Here is a 22,346-nt window from a genome sequence, read left to right as displayed (position 1 = left end):
CTGTTTTTTCATCCCATCGGGGAAATAGGTTCTGTCAAACTCTGCAAAATACTCGTTGACTGCAACCATCACTTAGTCATTTGATTTTTTTTTTCCCTGCAAGCCAAAGCTTCAAATTAGGGAACAGGAAGCAGTCACTTGCGGCTAAATCTCGTTAATAGGGTGAATGAGGAACCAGTTCAAAGCTCAATTCCGGTAGTTTCTCCATTGTAATCGCTTGTGTGTGGGATGGTGCACTTTCCTGCAGAAAGAGCATATTTTTGCGTGCCAGCCTTCATTTATCTTCAGCCAACGCAAGTTTAAAACGATTCGACAATGAAGCGTAACAGGGTCCAGTTATGCTTCTGTCTTTCTCCAAGTAATCTATGAAGATTATTGCTTGGGAATCCCAAAAAACAACGGCCATCATCTTACCAGCTGACAAACTGGTCTTCACCTTCTTCGGTGCATTTTTACCAGCCTTTGTCCATTGTTCTGACTGCCGTTTTGTCTCTGGTGTGTAATGATGGATCCAGACTTCATCAGCAGTCACAAGCCGGCGCAAAACGTCTTGCGGATTGCGATCAGACATAGTGTTGAAACGTTGTGCCGAATGTGCTTTTGGTCGACAGTGAGGAGTCGCGGTATCCACGTCGCACACAGATCATTCATAGCCAATTCTCCGTGCAGGATATTATGCACTCCCTCACTTGAGATGCATACAGTCTCAGCAACCTCGCAAATTGTTATTCGGTGGCCTTGCATTCCTCATGACGGATTCTGTCAATGGTTTCCTTTGTGATGACCTCAATTGGACACCCGGAACGCGCTTCGTCTTCAGTGATTGTCCCACAACGTTTAAATTAATTCAATGATGGTGCAGAGACTGCATGAACTTCATACAGTTCTGTTTTTATTTTTACAGAGTCCAACCCTTCAAATTAAAATGTTTAATAACAGCACGAAACTTTCTTGTCTTCATTTCCAGTCGCAGTCGACACACTGACCAATTCAGGTGGCCGTCAACAATGAACTGTACTTATTTGAAATATTGTTTATGATTCTTGGAATAATCAAGCTTACCAACGATGAAGGCGCAATAAAGAAGTTTCATTATTTTAAGAAGTTTACCAGACTTATCAAACCACCCTCGTAAGAAGGAGACAAAGGGAAAAGTGGTGCCATATTACATGTGTAAAACAGCAGGCTTGGTGTACCCTCAGATATGCACGTAGAAAGCAAAACTGCATAAGCAAGAAGGAGAATTGAAAAACCACTCCTAAACACGAATAAAACACAAGGATGCAAAGTATGCATCACTTTTTGCAAACGTCCGCCCCCAGTAGCTGAGTGGTCAGCGATTCCCGGCTGGGTCGGAGATTTTCTCCGCTCAGGGACTGAGTGTTATGCTATCCTAATCATCATTATTTCATCCCCATCGACGCGCAAGTCATCGAAGTGGCGTCAAATCGAAAGACTTGCACCTGGCGAACGGTCTACCCGACAGAAGGCCCTAGTCACACGACATTTACATTTTTATTTATCAAACAATTTTCCTATATGGAGGTTTGGATTTTTATCTGCATCACTTGCGAAAAGTCTGATGATCAGTAACACCAGAATTGGATAATAGAAGATGGAAGAGGAGCAGAAATTGGAAGTAAATGAGAAAGAAGATGAGAATCAGGAGAAGAAGAAGGTGAAAGTAATGAAAATACAGTGGAACATGAGATAAATAAAGAGGAGAAAGCAGTATGAGAACTGCGTATGGGAGGAAGAGAATGAAGAACAAAAAAATTGGTCAGGTGCAAGTACGACTCACGTACTGAGTGTTCCGTTACAAACTTAATTATGTATATAGCCAGTTCACCCGTTCTGGGATTTGAGGATCTCGACGATTTTTGCCTGTTATAGACTTTGATACTAGCAAGATATTGGTCCCAGGGATTCCTAGACTTCCGAAAACGTTTTAATTTCAAGTTTAAAGTCAGATAACGAATGACAAAAGAAATATTTTTTCTGTGATATAATTACATATTAACAATTTTCTGCTTCTTATCCTTTACTTGCACTGCGAATTCTTCCCTCCTACTAGATTTAAAGATTTTACCTCAAGGGGAAGCACCCTACAGATTTTGATGAGTGAGTTTCCGAGTATCAAAACACGTGACATAGATGGCCTCACCTTTTGATTCCATTGACTTACAAACTTCACTTTTTTACGTAGCCAAGAAACCATTGACCATAATACGTGACATAAATTTCAACTTGATATGTCTACCCATTCAGGAGTAAAAAGGGTTTTGGACAGTTAGGCAGACTGATATCAAAATGATCCTATAAGTGTTCCATTTTTATAGATTCCAGTATGGAGCCCTGAAAAGTAACAGAATAAAATGGAAAGGTAAAGGAGGAGGAGAAGGAGGAGGAGGACGCACCATACAAGCAGATGTGTGAAGGGGAAGGTAAAAAAAAATTATAAGAGAAAAAGTGCACAGATGTGAGGAATATTAGAAGTAACTGAGGAGAAGAAAAGACAGCAGCAAAACAAAAGCGATAGGTAGGTGAAGATGTGCAAAGGAAAGATGGAGGAAGAAGAAAGAAGAATGCAGCAAGGAAATTTGAGGAGGAAGCAGAAGAAGAGATTGAGATTGAAGAGAGAATAGTATGAAGTGAAGAGGCTGGTGATGAGAAGAAAGCTGTAAGAGTAGAGGAGGAGGAGGAGAGAACGTGTTTAAGGAAGAAAAAGTGGTACAAAATTAAGAGGATGGACATGAGGAGGAAGAGATATAGATGTACAAGGAAGGCTTAGCAGCATTAAATTAAATGGGTGGTGTGATGAAGATGTAAGGGTGGAGGAGGCTGAGAGGTGAAAGAGATGGTAAAGGAAGAGCAAGAAGTACAAGACTGAGAGGAGGAATACATAAGATTAGAGTGGAGAAGAGGAGATGATGAAGGAAGAGGAAGTATTTCATAATTAGGAGGATAGGGATGATGAGAAAGTTACAACAGTAGAAGAGAGGAGAGGGGAAGGAGATGGACAAGGAAGGTAAAGTATTACGAAATTACGAGTATGGGGATGAGAAGAAAGCTGTAAGAGGAGGAGACAGAGATGTAGATTTAAGAGAAAGTAGCATTACATTACGAGTGTTCGGATGAGGTGAGAAGTTCTAAGAACAGTGAAGAAGTTACGAGAGTACGAGGACGAAAAAGTATTATGAAATGAGGAGGATGGAGATGAGGAGATTAGTCATAAGAGTAAAGAAGGGACACGGAGAAGGATGAGAAAGTGGTATGAAATAAAGAGTACGGTGATGAGGAGGAAGGTGTTCGAGTCGAAAGCTCGAGCACTGACCGCATCTTCGTCCTCGTCATCCTCGCTGAGTTCGTCCTCGGGCAGCTCGTCCTCCTCCTCGTCGTCGTCGTCCTCGTCGTCGTCTTCCTCTGGCAGCTGTGGCGGCTGCTGCTGGACCATCTGCTGCTGCTGCGCCGCCTCCAGGATCTTCTGCTCTTTGCCCTTCAGCGCTGCCGCCGCAACAGCCAGCTCCAGTGGCTTCTTCATCTTGCCGTTATCTGCAAACGAAACAGCGGTACGTCACGCGACGGTACCAACAGAGGGCACTGCTATGTTTGGACAGCCATTTCCATCAAGCACATTGGAAATACGTTATTGCTATTGCATGCTAAAAATATGTGTATGTACCCTACTGGCCATTAAAATTGCTACACCACGAAATTTAACCGACAGGAAGAAGATCCTGTGATATGCAAATGATTAGCTTTTCAGAGCATTCACACACGGTTGGCGCCGGTGGCGACACCTACAACGTGCTGACATGAGGGAAGTTTCCAACGGATTTCTCATACACAAATAGCAGTTGACCGCCGTTGCCTGGTGGAACGTTGTTGTGATGTCTCGTGTAAGGAGGAGAAATGCTACCATCACGTTTCCGACTTTGATAAAGGTCGTATTGTAGCCTATCGCGATTCCAGTTTATCGTATCGCGACAATGCTGCTCGCGTTGGTCGAGATCCCATGACTGTTAGCAGAATATGGAATCAGTGGGTTCAAGAGGGTAATACGGAACACCGTGCTGGATCCAAAGGGCCTCGTATCACTAGCAGTCGAGATGACAGGCATCTTATCCGCATGGCTGTAACGGATCGTGCAGCGACGTCTCGATCCCTGAGTCAACAGATGGGAACGTTTGCAAGACAACAAACATCTGCACGAACAGTTCGACGACGTTTGCAGGAGCATGGACTATCAGCTCGGAGACCACGGCTGCGGTTACCCTTGACGCTGCAACGCAGACAGGAGCAGCTGCGATGGTGTACTCAGCGACGAACCTGGGTTCACGAATGGTAAAACGTCATTTTTTCGGATGCATCCAGGTTGTGTTTACAGCATCGTGATGGTCGCATCCGTGTTTGGCGACATGGCGGTGAACGCTCATTAGAAGCGTGTATTCGTCATCGCCATACTGGCGTATCACCCGGCGTGATGGTATGGGGTGCCATTGGTTACACGTCTCGGTCACCTCTTGTTCGCATTGACGACACTTTGAACAGTGGACGTTACATTTCAGATGTGTTACGACCCGTGGCTCTACCCTTCTTTCGATCCCTGCGAAACCCTACATTTCAGCAGGATAATGCACGACCGCGTGTTGCAGGTCCTGTAGGGGCCTTTCTGGATACAGAAAAAGTTCGACTGCTGCCCTGGCCAGCACATTCTCCAGATCTCTCACCAATTGAAAACGTCTGGTCAATGGTGGCCGAGCAACTGGCTCGTCACAATACGCCAGTCACTACTCTTGATGAACTGTGGTATCGTGTTGAAGCTACATGGGCAGCTGTACCTGTACACGCCATCCAAGCTCTGTTTGACTCAATACCCAGGCGTATCAAGGTCGTTATTACGGCCAAAGGTGGTTGTTCTGGGTACTGATTTCTCAGGATCTATGCACCCAAATTGCGTGAAAATGTAATCACATGTCAGTTCTAGTATAATATATTTGTCCAGTGAATACCCGTTTATCATCTACATTTATTCTTGGTGCAGCAATTTTAATTGCCAGTAGTGTAATATAGGTACCAGAGCTAGAAAACCTATGCCTACTATTCGGTATTCGGAACCGCTGTCCGAATTTGTCGGTTCGCTGGCGTGTGGCTGATACAATCAAAACACCATAACGAGCCGTGATTTCAAAAAGTGAACGAATGAGATGTAAAAAATGATTTAAAAAATGGTTCAAATGGCTCTGAGCACTATGGGACTTAACATCTTAGGTCATCAGTCCCATAGAACTTAGAACTACTTAAACCTAACAAACCTAAGGACATCACACACATCCATGCCCGAGGTAGGATTCGAAACTGCGACCGTAGCAGTCCCACGGTTCCGGACTGCAGCGCCTAGAACCGCACGGTCACCGCGGCCGGCAAAATGATTTAAACAAACTACAGAAACGGCGACAATCTCCATGCCTATTGTAGCTTTATTCAGCCGAAAAAACGACACTGAAATAGAAGAACGGTTTTGAAGCTGTTTTAAGCATCGGATCTCGGGACGTTACCAGCGCACAGCCATCAAAATAGCTCTGTGACTGACGGACGGGTGTTTTGCCGAACAGCAAACAGTTCGCCAAAACTTCTGTGTTTTCAAGGCTTGCACATCTCTACACAAGAAGAACCGCAGCAAGAGTGTACACTGGTCGAAAGAGTGACGATTCCGATTGACGTTACAGTGGGGAGAGCAGTCAAAGCAAACCTTCAGCTATTTAAACGAAGTCCGCTCTTCCTCTGGAGGCATGACAGTTTTCTTTACAAAAAGTGGTGCTGTGAGCCGATTGCTTTCTTCACGACATCTTGGAAACCATGGATCAAGGCAGTCAGGTAGAGGAGGCTGTTATCGCTGAAACAACCGGCATTCGGTTACACCTTTCTTTTCTGCAGTTTAACTTGGCTATTAAACCCGAAGAAATTACCACTTTGAGAAATAAGCGCTTTTGGTTGATTATTTCTATACTGTCTAAAAAAATTAGTACGCCCTATGTAGTAGGACGCGAAACTGAAGCGTCACCCATCCACCAGTGTCAGCCCAGTTTGCAGGTGAATATAAGTTTAATTTAGTTTTTGTTTATGTATTTTTGTAGTATTTGTAATTGTTGTGAATTATCTAAAGTTTTGTATTTATTTTTTATGTTTCATGTACGGAGAGGGCGGGACCAGAGAGAAAATTGCTGGCCATTATACGTCGCGGGTCGACAGCCAAAGAGCAACAGAACATCCTGAAACCGAGTTGTTGCGTCGTGCTTCTAAAAACTGAAAAAAATAAGAATTTGTAATGTTTCTACAACAATGACGTTATAGAAAGTTTAATCATGTTGTAAATGTTCAGTCCTGTCTTGTCAAGGCTCAGGTTCACGTCTATATGTAGGAAGATAATAAACAAGTGGATGCTACTAAAGTTTAAATACGTGTTCCGAGAATTTATGTATGAAGAATTATGTTAATGAATTAATATTATATTTGACAAGATTATTAATTTTGACAACGTTCATCGCGAGTTTGAGTCTTGAAAGTTTATTCACTGTGGTTCTAATATTTATTAAGTCAGATAACTTACATTAATATAATTTCTGAGAAGAAACAAAACGACATCTAAATTGAAAAAGTTTGCGCAAACCAATTGGACTGAGTGACGTAATTCTGCGCATACGACTCAAATGATGATGTTTTACAGTTTCGTTCAAGAACCATTCAGAGACAATTTATAAAAGAATTTAAATAATTTTGAAGTGTGTTGTAACTGACGTAGGTGACGAAGTCTGCACATGGTCATATGTCAAAAGAAAATCATTTATACAGAACTTACGTCGTTACACTACACCATTTAGAAGTTTCCAATCATTCACGATTTATTGTTGCTACAGTGAATATGGAGTACATGAAAAGATTTCATTCACAGATCAACAGCGCAAGCGGTTCTGATGTACCAGTAATTGACCCGTGCTGAAACACCAATACTAGTAAGAGGTGTAGCCTCCATGGGTGGCAATGCAGGTGCTGACTCTGGCAAGCAATCGATCGTACATATGGTGAATACTGCACTGGGATACATTACAGCACACCTACAGGCAGGAGAATGTTCTCTCATCGCTGAAGACCGCGGCGCGGCATTCCAAGCGATCCCCCGACGGCACCAGTGGAGCCGCGCACATTGATGCTGCGGCGTGAGTGGACGAAGGGCTAGAGGTGTGCGTGCCGGTAATCCCACAGCTAATAACTGGATCGCAACAGTACAGTCCACGTTGACAATATCTGTGCTGTGGTAGCTGTACCATCTGCCATTGCCGTCCTTACAATAGGACAATACTGGCAGGTAGTAGGAGTTGTTGTTGTTGTTGTTGTTGTTGTTCTCTTCAGTCCTGATACTGGTTTGATGCAGCTCTCCATGCTACTCTATCCTGTGCAAGCTTCTTCATCTCCCAGTACCTACTGCAACCTACATCCCTCTGAATGTGTTTAGTGTATTCATCTCTTGGTCTTCCTCTACAATTTTTACCCTCCACCTTGCCCTCCAGTACTAAACTGCTTATCCCTTGATGCCTCAGAACATGTCCTACCAACCGATCCCTTCTTCTAGTCAAGTTGTGCCACAAGCTCCTCTTCTCCCCAATTCTATTCGATACCTCCTCATTAGTTATGCGATCTACCCATCTAATCTTCAGCATTCTTCTGTAGCACCACATTTCGAAAGCTTCTATGCTCTTCTTGTCCAAACTATTTATCGTCCATGTTTCACTTCCATACATGGCTACACTCCATACAAATACTTTCAGAAACGACTTCCTAACACTTTCAATCTATACTCGATGTTAACAAATTTCTCTTCTTCAGAGACGCTTTCCTTGCCATTGCCAGTCTACATTTTATATCCTCTCTACTTCGACCATCATCAGTTATTTTGATCCCCAAATAGCAAAACTCCTTTACTACTTTAAGTGTCTCATTTCCTAATCTAATTCCCTCAGCATCATCCGACTTAATTCGACTACATTCCATTATCCTCGTTTTGCTTTTGTTGATTTTCATCCTCCTTTCAAGACACTGTCCATTCCGTTCAACTGCTCTTCTAGGTCCTTTGCTGTCTCTGACAGAATTACAATGTCATCGGCGAACCTTAAAGTTTTTATTTCTTCTCCATGGATTTTAATACCTACTCCAAATTTTTCTTTGGTTTCCTTTACTGCTTGCTCAATATACAGATTGAATAACATCGGGGAGAGGCTACAACCCTGTCTCACTCCCTTCCCAACCACTGCTTCCCTTTCATACCCCTCGACTCTTATAACTGCCATCTGCTTTCTGTACAAATTGTAAATAGCCTTTCGCTCCCTGTATTTTACCCCTGCCTCCTCCTGAATGTGGCACTGCTATCCCTACAATACGACAATACTGGCTGGTGTCCGCGCTGCATGGGCGTCCAAAACCTCGTCTGCTGGTGTAAGAATGTTCACGTTATCACTGATATCAGATAACTTTCACACTGGTAGAGTAACTTAACAACATCGAATACATGACGGTTAGTTCTGGAGCCCCTTTGCTGCTTTTCCAGATTTTCCAGTGCACATCTCGAATCCGTGACAATAAGGATGTCGTTGAACTGATTTGCCAGATATTGAAGCGCCTTCAATTGCAAGGACTTCAGCAGTGAAGCTGCTGGCTCTACAGACTCTATTCGCAACACATTTTGCAGACGGTGTCCACATACACCACTGAATGTACCTGCAAAATTACATCATCGTACGACACACAGTTCAGGACATACGACGGCAGAAAGATTGAGATACCTCCAAAACTAGCTTATGCTTAAAATGGAGGTCAGATTCCCCAAACAATATTCATCCGGTATTTCGTAATGATAGCACTTAGCTATTTACATTAGATTTTAAGCATAATTTCAAACATTTCCTGAACATTTTCTGCCTTGCATGCTTAACGTCAAACATTTGACTCCGAACGGTGTGGCTGTGTGGTCTGAGACGCCACATCACGGACTGTGTGGTCCCTCCCGCCAGAGGTTCGAGTCCTCCTTCGGGCGTGTGTGTGTGTGTGTGTGTGTGTGTGTGTGTGTGTGTGTGTTGCTCTTAGCATAATTTAGTTTATGTAGTGTTTAAGTCTAGGGACCGATGACCTCAGCAGTTTAGTCCCTTAGGAATTGACACACACACACACACACACACACACACACACACACACACACACAGGCGCGCGCGCACGGAACTCTGTTCATTAACGAAAACCAATGCCAGTAACTTACCAAAGATTGCACACCGTGCTGCTTATACATGCAAGGAATATATCAATGACAACCAATGATACAGTTTACGACTCAACGACCTTTTAACATCTCTATATCCATGTTGTAGCAAAACCTGAAAAATAACTTACATCCATGTTACCATGTTTTGCATCTCTTGAGACTTGAGGGAGTATTATAATATTTTCTGACCTATCGTCCTACATACGTAATCCTTGCTAACTAACTGATCCCTGCGTTCAGCTCTTGACTCATGTTCCAAGATGTGCTCAGTACATACTCGTACGTTATAAATTACAAACTAGGATCATCAAAAATCTTATTACTACTAAAGGACATCAGGTATGGCGGCCTCTTTAGAACATCGCTAAAGTGGGCCCACAACTGCCCATTGCACACTTCTGTCTTTTCGTTTAATACACTGACTCGTTCATCTCTGACAGTATGAAGAATTTTTACTTCTTATAAATTTAATAGCAACCATCTTTTTCCTCAGTGCAGTATATTCAAGCTGTCTCTGACGCTTTCTAAGGAGCGCTTGTCATCCCAAAGTACTTTGCTACCGCCTGCGAACCATTTAGTTAGTTACCAAGCGTGACGTATGCACAATACACCAATTAATATTATAATACTCCGTCAAGTGTCAGTAGATGGAAAGCATTGTAACAGGTGTCAGAACGTTCTTAGGAATTGCTATAACATAGGAATTCGGCTGCTGTATAGCGGTTGGCGTCGATGTATACGAAACAGGATGTTACAATCTTTGACAGGCATTTGGCACTCGATTTTCGTTAATGAACAGAGTTCTCTCAAAGTGTTAACCGTCAACAGTAATCGACGATCTTTAGACGATCTTACAAGTAAAATGACGAGTCTTGTGTACAATGTATGGCTATAACATAACGGGACTGATGTGTCAGAGTAAGTACGCCAGCGCCAAAGACAAAGGACCAACAGCTTATGTGGTCACTGTGAACTACATGGAGGCATCCAAGAGCTCTTATTATATTAATGGGTTCAGTAGTGTAGTACTTATTCCTGCTGCATATATTTTTAGGACCATGGCGTTTTGCTGTATGCACTTTATTACTGACATGCGCAAATAATGCGATAGGCATAACCTTCTGAAGAAGGCACTAAATGCTCGAAACCGGTACATAAATTTCTTATATGCAGCCGGTTGCTTATTATTTCATTATATACGACTACAGTTGCTGAAGATGAATAAAATAATAGACCAATAGCTGTGAATCGTGAAACCTTCTCAGTCGAATGAGCGTCTGGCCTTCGATGGTGTAAAAGCTGTTATTTTGTATTGCCGAGAAAGTAAGTGTAATAATAAAGCAACGAATTGTCGTGAAGTTTCACATGAACCTTGCAAAAACAGCAACTGAAACCTATCTTTTACTAAAAGAAGTGTATGGCGAACACTGCTTTTCACGTACGCCAGTTTTTGAGTGGTTTAAGCGTTTCCAAGACGGCTGAGAAAACGTTCAGGATGACTCATGCTTGGGACGCCCTTCAACGTCAAAAACGGATGAAAATAACGAAGAAGTAAGTAATATGATTGGATTGACCGTTAGTTGAGACTGGATTGATTGCTAAAACTGTAGGAATTGACAAAGAAGGCATAAGGCAAATTGTACACAGCAAACGAAGCATGAGAAAAGTGTATGCGAAACTGGTGCTGAAAATCCTCTCGAAAAAACCTCGTGAAAATGAAACTAAGCGCCAATCCATGCAATGAGGGCCCACCATCACCGAGACCGAAAAAACTCTAACGAGCAAACAAATCAAGGATCCAAAGCACGGATGATTGTTTTTTTTTTTCCATATTAATATTCGTCGAATCGTGTGTCTTCAATGAGTTCTTGAAGGTCAGACTATCTTCAGGTTCTTGCTCACCTCCGCAAGAAAATAAGGGGGAAAAAAACAACGTTCAAAGAACAAGTCAATCTGCATTACAAGGAAAAAGATTTCAGTCCGCTGAAAGAAAAAGCGGCACGCGTCATCAAGCAGATCACAGAGGAAGACATCCAGCACTGTTAAAAAAAAAAAAAAAGGTTCAAATGGATCTGAGCGCTATGGGACTTAACATCTGAGGTCATCAGTCCCATAGAACCTAGAACTACTTAAACCTAACTAACCTAAGGACATCACACACATCCATGCCCGAGGCAGGATTCGAACCTGCGACCATAGCGGTAGCGCGGTTCCAGACTGAAGCACCTAGAACCGCTCGGCCACACTGGCTGGCCAGCACTGTTTCGATCAATGGAAAATTCTCATCGCGTTGTAGGGACAGAGGAGGGGCGTATGTTGAGGGCGACAATAAGTAAATATGTATGTTTCTGATATAAAATGTTTTACAGCCATAGTCCCGTTGTTTCATAGCCGCATCTCTTAGGTCTGACGATGCAGTTTGGCAGTTTGCATGTTTTTAACTGTGCCTAATGGTGTAATAGTGAAGACCGTAATACTAAATGCACACCATAAATATACACTACTGGCCATTAAAATTGCTACACCAAGAAGAAATGCGGATGATAAATGAGTATTCATTGGACAAATATATTATACTAGATCTGACATGTGATTAAATTTTCACGCAATTTGGGTGCATAGATCCTGAGAAATCAGTACCCAGAAACGGCCTTGATACGCCTGGGCATTGAGTCAAAAAGAGCTTGGATGGCGTATACAGGTACAGCTGCCCATGCAGCTTCAACATGATACAACAGTTCATCAAGAGTAGTGACTGGCGTATTGTGACGAGCCAGTTGCGCGGCCACCATTGACCAATTGACCAGACGGTTTCAGTTGGTGAGAGATCTGGAGAATGGCTCTGAGCAGTATGGGGGGAGCACTATGGGACTTAACATCTGTGGTCATCAGTCCCCTAGAACTTAGAACTACTGAAACCTAACTAACCTAAGGACATCACACACATCCATGACCGAGGCAGGATTCGAACCTGTGACCGTAGCAGTCCCGCGGTTCCGGACTGAGCACCTGAACCGCTAGACCACCGCGGCCGGCAGAGATCTGGAGAATGTGCTGGCCAGGGCAGCAGTCGAACATTTTCTGTATCCTGAAAAGCCCGTACAGGACCTGCAGCATGCGGTCGTGCATTATCCTGCTGAAATGTAGGGTTTCGCAGGGATCGGCAGGGATGGAATGAAGGGTAGAGCCACGGGTCGTAACACATCTGAAATGTAGCGTCCACTGTTCAAAGTGCCGTCAATGCGAACAAGAGGTGACGGAGACGTGTAACCAGTGGCACCCCATACCATCACGTCGTGTGATACGCCAATATGGCGGTGACGAATACACGCTTCCAATGTGCGTTCACCGCGATGTCGCCAAACACGGATGCGACCATCATGATGCTGTAAACAGAACCTGGAATCATCCGAAAAAATGACGTTTTGCCATTCGTGCACCCAGGTTCGTCGTTGGGTACACCACCGCAGGCGCTCCTGCCTGTGATGCAGCGTCAAGGGTAACCGCAGCCATGGTCTCCGACCTGATAGTCCATGCTGCTGCAATCGTCGCCGACCTGTTCGTGCAGATGTTTGTTGTCTTGCAAACGTCCCATCTGTTGACTCAGGGATCGAGACGTGGCTGCACGATCCGTTACAGCCATGCGGATAACATGCCTGTCATCTCGACTGCTAATGATACGAGGCCGTTGGGATCCAGCATGGCGTTCCGTATAATCCTTCTGAACCCACCGATTCCATATTCTGCTAACAGTCACTGGATTCCGACCAACGCGAGCAGTAATGTCGCGATACGATAAACCACAATCGCGATAGGCGACCTTTATCAGAGTCGGAAACGTGATGGTACGCATTTCTCCTCCTTACACGAGGCATCACAACAACGTTTCACCAGACAACGCCGGTCAACTGCTGTTTGTGTATGAGAAATCGGTTGGAAATTTTCCTCGTGTCAACACGTTGTAGGTGTCGCCACCGCTCTGAAAAGCTAATCATTTGCATATCACAGCATCTTCTTCCTGTCGGTTAAATTTCGCGTCTGTAGCACGTCATCTTCAAGGTGTAGCGATTTTAATGGCCAGTAGTGTAAATCACAAATTAGGACAAATGATGCTTCATAGCGTCTTTACCGACTCCATGGCTACATACAAGCTGTCTGGAGATGGTGTAGCCATAACATTAAGAGTGCGTACAAGATTTCCTGCCACCTGACTCTGCTGCAGTAATAGCATTCTACCATTGGTATCTACAGCACGGCGGACAGAATTCATACTTACCGGCCTTGGTGTTTCTGACGGGATGCGGCAACCTTCAAAAGAGACGGATACAGACGTTGCGTAAGAAGGAAGTAAGCTTTAGGTCTCGCGTAACGTCAACGACGATGGTTAACTGGAATTGGGTAACAAAGGTTCGGGAAGTCTCCAAAAAAACAATACCGCCTGTCCGATCAAGTAATTTTGGGACGCAGTGGCAAAGCCTAGATGAACCGCGCACTCCTGAATTTGAATCCAGTGCGTTAACGAATACGGCACCCACCTCTGCAGCAGACGTCGCCAACGGAAAGCCGTGCAGTGGCACCCGACGGCGGAAGTGCCCGGTTCGCATCCTGGTGGTGGAAGAAAGTTCAGTATTTGGGCGTAGGCAGGATGTGATGTGGTGGTGTTCAGTTACTGATCACCAGACTTTGCATCATCAGAGTTCAAAAGTGTATCCGGGCTCTGATCTAGAGGGAGGGATGGGGGGGGGGAGGAGGAGGGGAATTCATAATAGTGTCACGATGAATGGTGAAATAGTTTAACGATCTGTGTGAGGAAAGTAATGTGACTGATTTTTTACATGCCAAAGTTTTTATCTTTTCAAACAACAATATTGTCTTCTTGAAAGTAGTTCCATTTGGCAGCTACACACCACCGGAATAGTTGTTCCCAGTGTTAGCAGCAGCACTGGAAGATTTCAGCTGGTAGAGACTTGAACCTGTCGGTCACATTCTTTTGAATCTCCTCCACAATCCCAAAATTACGCCCTTTTAAGACATATTTCAGTTTCGGGAAACCCAAAATGTCACAAGGGCTCAGATCAGGTGAATAGAGGGCTGTGGAACGACAGGATTGCTTTTTAGATAAAAATTCCTTGATAGAAGTGGCCATGCGACATGGGATAATGGTATGATATTGCAGCATCCTCAAGTTTCCGTCGGTGTTTTAGGCTAGAGGTCTCGCCATCCACAGAGGCAACAGAGCATCACACTCATGGGAGACGAGCCTTTCCACTCACTAGCTAGCTCCATCTTCTCCGCTGGCGATGGTGGCAATCAGTCACGGTCACTGAGTAAGAAACATGTGGGATGTTCCGCCTACAATCTGTCCGTGTACAAAGTCACGCTTGCTGCTACAGGGGTTGCCTAGTGGCAGGTGCCGGCACACGTAACTTAGACGCTCTGTAGCGTCGTTGGGTGATGTTTCCAGACAGGGGTTCCTATCCTACAACACCGCGAAGTTTGTCGCTACATTTCTGCATCACCCTGTACACTGATTGACAGAAAAACTGAAGCACCCAGAAGATACGGAGAGATGCGAATGTACCATCCTACGTGCACACACACCACCGGCAGATAGGTAAGTGGTAGGAGTTGTCATTTTCTGTGATAGGCAGAATGTCCACCAGAGTGCATTAGTGCTGATCGTGTTAAGTGTTGCTGCGAGACCTGATAGGGTATATAATAGGCGCGAGCAGTATCTTATGTTGAGTGATCACTGTGAAGGACATGGAGGCGCTGTGTATATGTGTGAGACTGAGTTACCAGCACCAGAAAAGTTTGGAATTGTGGCACGCTATTTGGCCTGTTGGTCGAATCATGTTCTATCAAGAGTTGTGGGGCAATCGGATGTGACAGTGGCTCGCTGTTAGACTGCATGGGAATGTGAGACCAGATATATTCGTCATCAAGGTTCTGAACCACCCCATGCCCACTACAATGGAGGGTTGCCCTATTGTGCACAAGTACATACTAATCCCCTTAGCACCTCCGTCTCCCATCCTAGAACAAGTAATGGACTCGCTGGAACAGTTTGTGTCATGCAGCACCATTTGTCAGAGACTGGCAGCAGCTAGACTAGGAAGTTACCATCCTATGCATAGGCTGCTGTTAACACTAAAACACAAACAACTGCATTTGGAGTCGTGCATGACATGTTGCTTTCGGATGTATCAGAGAGGGCATTAGTAGCAACTAAAGTACTACTCTCAACAAGATTTCTATTCGTGATGTGATTCGTTTATGGTAAAAAGTTTGAAAGCACGTGCTTATCTCGCGTCTGCTTGTAATTTCTCTTGTTCTTTATACGAAGTAATCCGTGAGTGCCTGAAAATGGCAAACTAACTTATTTACACGGATAGAAAAGTTCGAAATGTAATATCTCAACCACGGAAAAAAAACTTCGATTGGTTAGCAGAAGCCTGTTAATCAGCATAATTTCGTCAAAATGTGGTGCGACATCGGCAAAAACAACGTCAAACGTACGGTGCTAGCATTGTCGATTAAAGACTTGTTCATCTTCAATACTACAAACTTTAAACGTCTGTTTTTTCAAAACAACATTTTTCGAGTTAGCGGGAGCTATAACTCATGAAATATAGATACAGTTACATTACACCTTTTTGTATCTTATGAGTTGACTTTTTCTGTTGTAGCACATAGGATTTTTGCGATATATTTTAATTTCCATTTTAGGAGCCCGTTTTAAAATGACTTTTTTTGTCTTAAGTCTTGACTTTTATTTCATTGTGTTAAAAACCATTTTTAACATCCTCGCGTAATAGTTAGACAATATCATCAGCTTCAAAGCAGTTTTAGAAATTTTGTTGCAGGTCAACAACTGTGATGCTCAAGAGCCACCACTAACGGGTCTCACTTCGCGAAGGCCTTTGGTCGATGTCGTGTAGTTTCCTCCAGGTGCAAGTTTTTTACTTAAGGATGTCTTCGACAAAAATGGAAGCTGAAGTATTGAGTTAAAACTCGTGCCAAAGCTGGGACTTGAACCTGGGGTTTTCCGCTTACTAGGCAGATGTGATAACCACTAAACAGCTGCATGGCCTACTCTAGCCCAACGCCCTCGCTGCCAAATTTAAGTTCACACCTCGGCTTATCTTAATTCTCTTCTTCTTAAATCATCAGTACAGCCGAGGCTCTCCGATATTGACTTAACACACCAGCTCTTGAACTTACTGGGGAAATCCTGGCTGTACTATACATCTACATCTATATCCATACTCCACAAGCCACCTGGCGCTGTGTGTCGGAGGGTACCTTGAGTACCTCTATCGGTTCTCCCTTCTATTCCAGTCTCATATTGTTCGTGGAAAGAAGGATTGTCGGTATGCCTCTGTGTGGGCTCTAACCCTCAAGGTCTCTTCGCGAGATATACGTAGGAAGGAGTAATATACTGCTTGACTCCTCGGTGAAGGAAAGCTCTCGAAAATTCAACAAAAGCCCGTACCGAGCTACTGAGCGTCTCTCCTGCAGAGTCTTCCACTTGAGTTTATCTATCATCTCCGTAACGCTTTCGCGATTACTAAATGATCCTGTAACGAAGCGCGCTGCTCTCCGTTGGATCTTCTCTATCTCTTCTATCAACCCTATCTGGTACGGATCCCACACAGGTGAGCAGTATTCAAGCAGTGGGCGAACAAGCGTACTGTAATCTACTTCCTTTGTTTTCGGATTGCATTTCCTTAGGATTCTTCCAATGAATCTCAGTCTGGCATCTGCTTTACCGACGATCAACTTTATATGATCATTCAATTTTAAATCACTCCTAATACCTACTCCCAGATAATTCACAGAAATAACTGCTTCTAGTTGCTGACCTGCTATATTGTAGCTAAATGATAAAGGATCCTTCTTTCTATGTATTCGCAGCACATTACACTTGTGTACATTGAGATACAATTCCCATTCCCTGCACTATGCGTAAATTCGCTGCAGATCCTCCTGCATTTCAGTACAATTTTCCATTGTTACAACCTCTCGATATACCACAGCATCATCCGCAAAAAGCCTCAGTGAACTTCCGGTGTCATCCACAAGGTCATTTATATATATAGTGAATAGCAACGGTCCTACGACACGCCCCTGCGGCACACCCGAAATCACTCTTACTTCGGAAGACTTCTCTCCATTGAGAATGACATGTTGCGTTCTGTTATCTAGGAACTTTTCAATCCAATCACACAGTTGGTCTGATAGTCCATGTGCTCTTACTTTGTTCATTAAACGACTGTGGGAAACTGTATCGAACGCCTTGCGGAAGTCAAGAAACCCTGTGAACCCGTGTCTATGGCCCTCTGAGTCTCGTGGACGAATAGCACTCCAGGTACAGGTGATTTACTGATCTAATGGAATTACATTTCAAGTCCCGGCCTTTGCACAAATTGTAAGTCAACACTGCATCTTCTATCATTATCGCAGTTAAAGTTCAGACTCAGGTTGTCTCCAGGAAAATGTAATTCCAGCACATCAATACTTAAAAATACATAATAAAATCTTAAGGGTGTATAGTAAGGGTCTAAAGTTGTTTTGTTATTTTATTAAAAAAAATTGTCACTGTGGGTTCCAAAATCGAGCGTCACCTCTGTCTACCCCCGTTAATGGGCGTCCCCTAAGCACTTATATGGGTAATCCAGCAGCTCTTGAATATACAAGTACACTGAAGAGCCAAAGAAACTGTTACACCTGCCTAATATCGTGTAGGGCCCACGCGAGCACGCAGAAGTGTCGCAGCACGACGTGGTATGGACTAGACTAATGTCTGAAGTAGTGCTGGAGGTAACTGACACCATGAATCCTGCACACCTGTCCATAAATACGAAAGCGGTGGAGATCTCTTCTGAACAGCACGTTGTAAGGCATCCCAGATAGCTCAATAACGTTCAAAAATGTTTAAATATGTGTGAAATCTTATGGGACTTAACTGCTAAGGTCATCAGTCCCTAAACTTACACACTACTTAACCTAAATTATCCTAAGGACAAACACACACACCCATGCCCGAGGGAGGACTTGAACCTCCGCCGGGACCAGCCGCACAGTCCATGACTGCAACGCCTGAGACCGCTCGGCTAATCCCGCGCTCAATAATGTTCATGTCTGGGGAATGTTTCAACTCAGAAGAGTATTCCTGCATCCACTCTGTAGCAATTCTGGACGTGTGGGGTGTCGCTTTGTCCTGCTGGAATTGCCCAAGTCCGTCGGAATATACAATGAACATGAATGGATGCAGGTGATCATACAGGATGCTTGCGTATGTGTCACCTGTCCGAGTCGTATCTAAACGCATCAGGGGTCCCATATCACTCCAACTGCACACGCCCCACTCTATTACAGAGCCTCCACCAGCTTGAACAGTCCTCCGCTGACACGCAGGGTTCATGGATTCATGAGGTTGTCTGCATACCCGTACATGTCCGTCCGCTCGATACAGTTTGAAAGTGGCCGAGCGGTTCTAGGCGCTTCAGTCTGGAACCGTGCGACCGCTACGGTCGCAGGTTCGAATCCTGCCTCGGGCATGGATGTGTGTGATGTCCTCAGGTTATTTAGGTTTAAGTAGTTCTAAGTCTAAGGGCCTGATGACCTCAGATGTTAAGTCCCATAGTGCTCAGAGCCATTTGAGCCATTTTCAACAGTTTGAAACGAGACTCGTCCGACCAGGCAACATGTTTCCAGTCATCAACAGTCCAATGTCGATTTTGGGCCCAAGTGAGGCGTAAAGTGTTGTGTCGTGTAGGGATCAAGGATACACGACTGAGTCTTCAGTTTCGGCTGTTTCGTTGAATGTTCCGCACGCTGACACTTGCTGGTGGCCCAGTACAGAAATCTGCAGCAATTTGCACTTCTGTCACGTCGAACGATCCTCTTTAGTCGTCGCTGGTCTCGCTCTTGCAGGATCTTTTTCCGACCGCAGCCACGTCGGAGATTTGATGTTTTACCAGATTCCTGACAATCACGGTACAGGGTCGTACGGGAAAATCCCCACTTCATCGCTACTCCGGGGATGCTGTCCCCCATCGCCCGTGCACCGGCTATATCACTACGCTCAAACTGACTTAAATCCTGATAACCTGCCATTGTAGCAGCAGTAACTCATCTAGCAACTGCGCCAGACACTTGTTGTCTTACACAGGGTGAAAAGTATTTAAACCGACAAACTCTGGCAGGTTGTAGGGGACATCAAAACAAATATTTTTCCCTAATGTCATTTTTTCCTATGAGGAGTATTTAAACCCATAGAGGAAGATTTCTCTGGTCGCAAATTAATTTTACGTAGTTTCCCTCCCAAAACGCCATTTTTAATTTTCTTTTCCATTTTTATGACCATAGACAACACATTAACACAATCCAATTTCAGTTACATTAGATTTTGAAAAATGCCTCCATTGACACGTAAACAAAGGTTACACCGTCGGATCATGTTCTGTCTGACACGGGCAACAACCCCAGGGGTATGGCCGGCCGCGGTGGTCCCGCGGTTCTAGGCGCGCAGTCCGGAACCGCGCGATTGCTACGGTCGCAGGTTCGAATCCTGCCTCGGGCATGGATGTGTGTGATGTCCTTAGGTTAGTTAGGTTTAAGTAGTTCTAAGTTCTAGGGGACTGATGACCACAGCTGTTAAGTCCCATAGTGCTCAGAGCCATTTGAACCATTTGAACCCCAGGGGTATCCTGAATTGTTCCTGCTGCTGATACTATCCGGGCAACCAGATCCTCTTCTGATGCAACAGGAGTTGCGTAAACAGGGTTGCGCATCTAGCCCCACACAAAAAAGTCCAGAGGGGACATATCTGGGGATCGAACAGGCAATGGTACAGGACCAACTCTTCCAATCCACGTTTCTGGGAATCGCCGCACACGACGACCGAAATGTGCCGGCGCCCCGTCATGTTGGAACCACATCCGTTATCTTGTAGAAAGCGGGACGTCTTCCAGCAATTCTGGCAATGCTCTGGCGAGAAAATTGTAATAGTGCCTGCCATTTAATGGCCTAGGTAGCAGATACGGCCCAATCAAACCCCGACCCACACATTAACGAAGAACCGCACTGATTGAAGGCTCCCACTCCACATGCTGGTGTGGCCGAGCGGTTCTAGGCGCTTCAATCTGGAACCGCGCGACCGCCACGGTCGCAGGTTCGAATCCTGCCTCGGGCATGGATGTATGTGATGTCCTTAGATTAGTTAGGTTTAAGTAGTTCTAAGTTCTAGGGGACTGATGACCTCAGATGTTAAGTCCCATAGTGCTCAGATCCATTTGAACCATTTTTCCGCATGCTGCAAGACACCTTCCTCAAATTGCAGCGTTCTTACCTTGCGACGGTGTCCCTGACCAGGTAATCTGCTAAATGACCCGGTCTCACGCAGACTTTGGTACACAACACCAAACGTCCTATGATGCGGGATTCGGCGATTAGGATATTGTTGTTGATAAACCATCTGTGCAGCCCGTCTGTTGTGGCGCGCTACGTAGTACGCACCAACCGTACCAGTGTACTCACTACAGGTGTATCGCTCCATTAGTAAACAAAGACAATACACTACTACACTGGTGAACTGCAGTTGCCTACAACTGAAGAGCGTAAGACGCCCTCTAACAAATGAAGATCGTAATACGGCGTCTAACAACTGACGAGCGCAATACGGCCTCCACCGGTTTAAATAATCCTCATAGGAAAAAATGACATTAGGGAAAAATGTTTGTTTTGATGTCCCCTACAACCTCCCAGAGTTTGTCGGTTTAAATACTTTTCACCCTGTATAGGCGTTGCCGCCCGCAGCGCCGTATTCTGCCTCTTTACATACCTCTGTATTTGAATACGTATGCCTATACCAGTTTCCTTGACGCTTTGGTGTATTGTTTTAAAAATAGTCTGTGATCAGTGACATTAAATTAGCGAATTCTCGTTCACAAGTGACTCACTGGTATGCGCTGGGTGGTCAGAAACGTTACGGCCGGCCCTTTAGCTCAGGCCAGTGTCGGCTCTGCTAGCGATCAGCCAGACACAGAGCAGGCGTCCAACCCACCGGGGCCCCCAAGTCCTGAGCGGAACAGACTGCGCACGGGCTGAGAGAGGAAGCAGCTGCAGCCGCCACAGAAAGCGCGCACTGCTCCCAGCCCAGCCCAGCCCGACAACCAGGGCCTTCGTCTCACTGCTTTAGCCGACCACTACTCCTGGCCTAGCCTTAGGCCGGTATTACACCGTCAAATTTCTTTGTCAAATATCTTTGTCAAAGATATTTGATGGTGTAATAGGGAACTTTGTCAAATGTCGTCCAATATTTGATCAAATCTAGAGCCTTGCTATAGATTTGATCAAAGAAGTCGCTTGTCTTCTGTTCACTGCAATGTGACATGTTACCGCATGGAGCGCTAGCATCGCTGCAGCATTCTGTCGTCTGTAGTGTTTTTATAAACATTGCCGGTAAATACAATTGGTGTGTACCGACAATTACAAAATTAATAGACATGTGTGAAGCTGATGTGGCGCTTTACAACGTGAGGCACCCTGAATACAGAAGCAGATTAAGAAGATTGGAGACCTGACCTAACCTAACCCTCTCCTGTAGCAAGGAATCGGAGTGTTACAGTGAGCCTGTCTTCTGCAGATGTAGCAGTTCTTAAGTGAATATTGTGCTTTGTGATATGAGGATACACTTCACTGAGCACACACAGGAATGTATGCTCATCCATTCTTAAATAATTGATGTACGACGTCCTCCGCTATAAGCTCACGTAACAAGTTTTGTTGAATGCTTTTATCGTGTCGTCGTAAAACCCACGGCTTTACCCAGATTAGATTAGTTTTTCGTTCCATAGATCCGAGCTGAGGAGATCCTCGTGGATGTGGCACATGTCAATTTTTTTAAGCTGAAATAACAATACTAATAGTATGAATAAATACATCATTTGTTTCTATTAAAAATTTCGTCAATGGATTAGAAGGAGTTGGCCACTAGTAAGTCTTTCAGGCTCCTTTTAAACTGATCTTT

At 44.5% G+C, this 22,346-nt stretch overlaps 1 protein-coding gene across 1 annotated transcript in view; it reads right to left on the bottom strand.

The window, feature by feature from the left end:
• The window catches only part of LOC124716833 (amyloid-beta-like protein), a 115,233-nt gene that overhangs the window by 52,111 nt on the left and 40,776 nt on the right, over window positions 1–22,346 (bottom strand). The window contains exon 3 of the mRNA XM_047243387.1: window positions 3,335–3,552. Coding sequence (XP_047099343.1) covers window positions 3,335–3,552 — 218 coding nt within the window. The remainder of the gene's footprint in view (window positions 1–3,334; window positions 3,553–22,346) is intronic.

The sequence above is a fragment of the Schistocerca piceifrons genome, chromosome 9, assembly GCF_021461385.2.
Source record: "Schistocerca piceifrons isolate TAMUIC-IGC-003096 chromosome 9, iqSchPice1.1, whole genome shotgun sequence".
NCBI classification, from domain to species: Eukaryota; Metazoa; Arthropoda; class Insecta; order Orthoptera; family Acrididae; genus Schistocerca; species Schistocerca piceifrons.
This window is presented reverse-complemented; position numbering and strand designations above follow the sequence as displayed.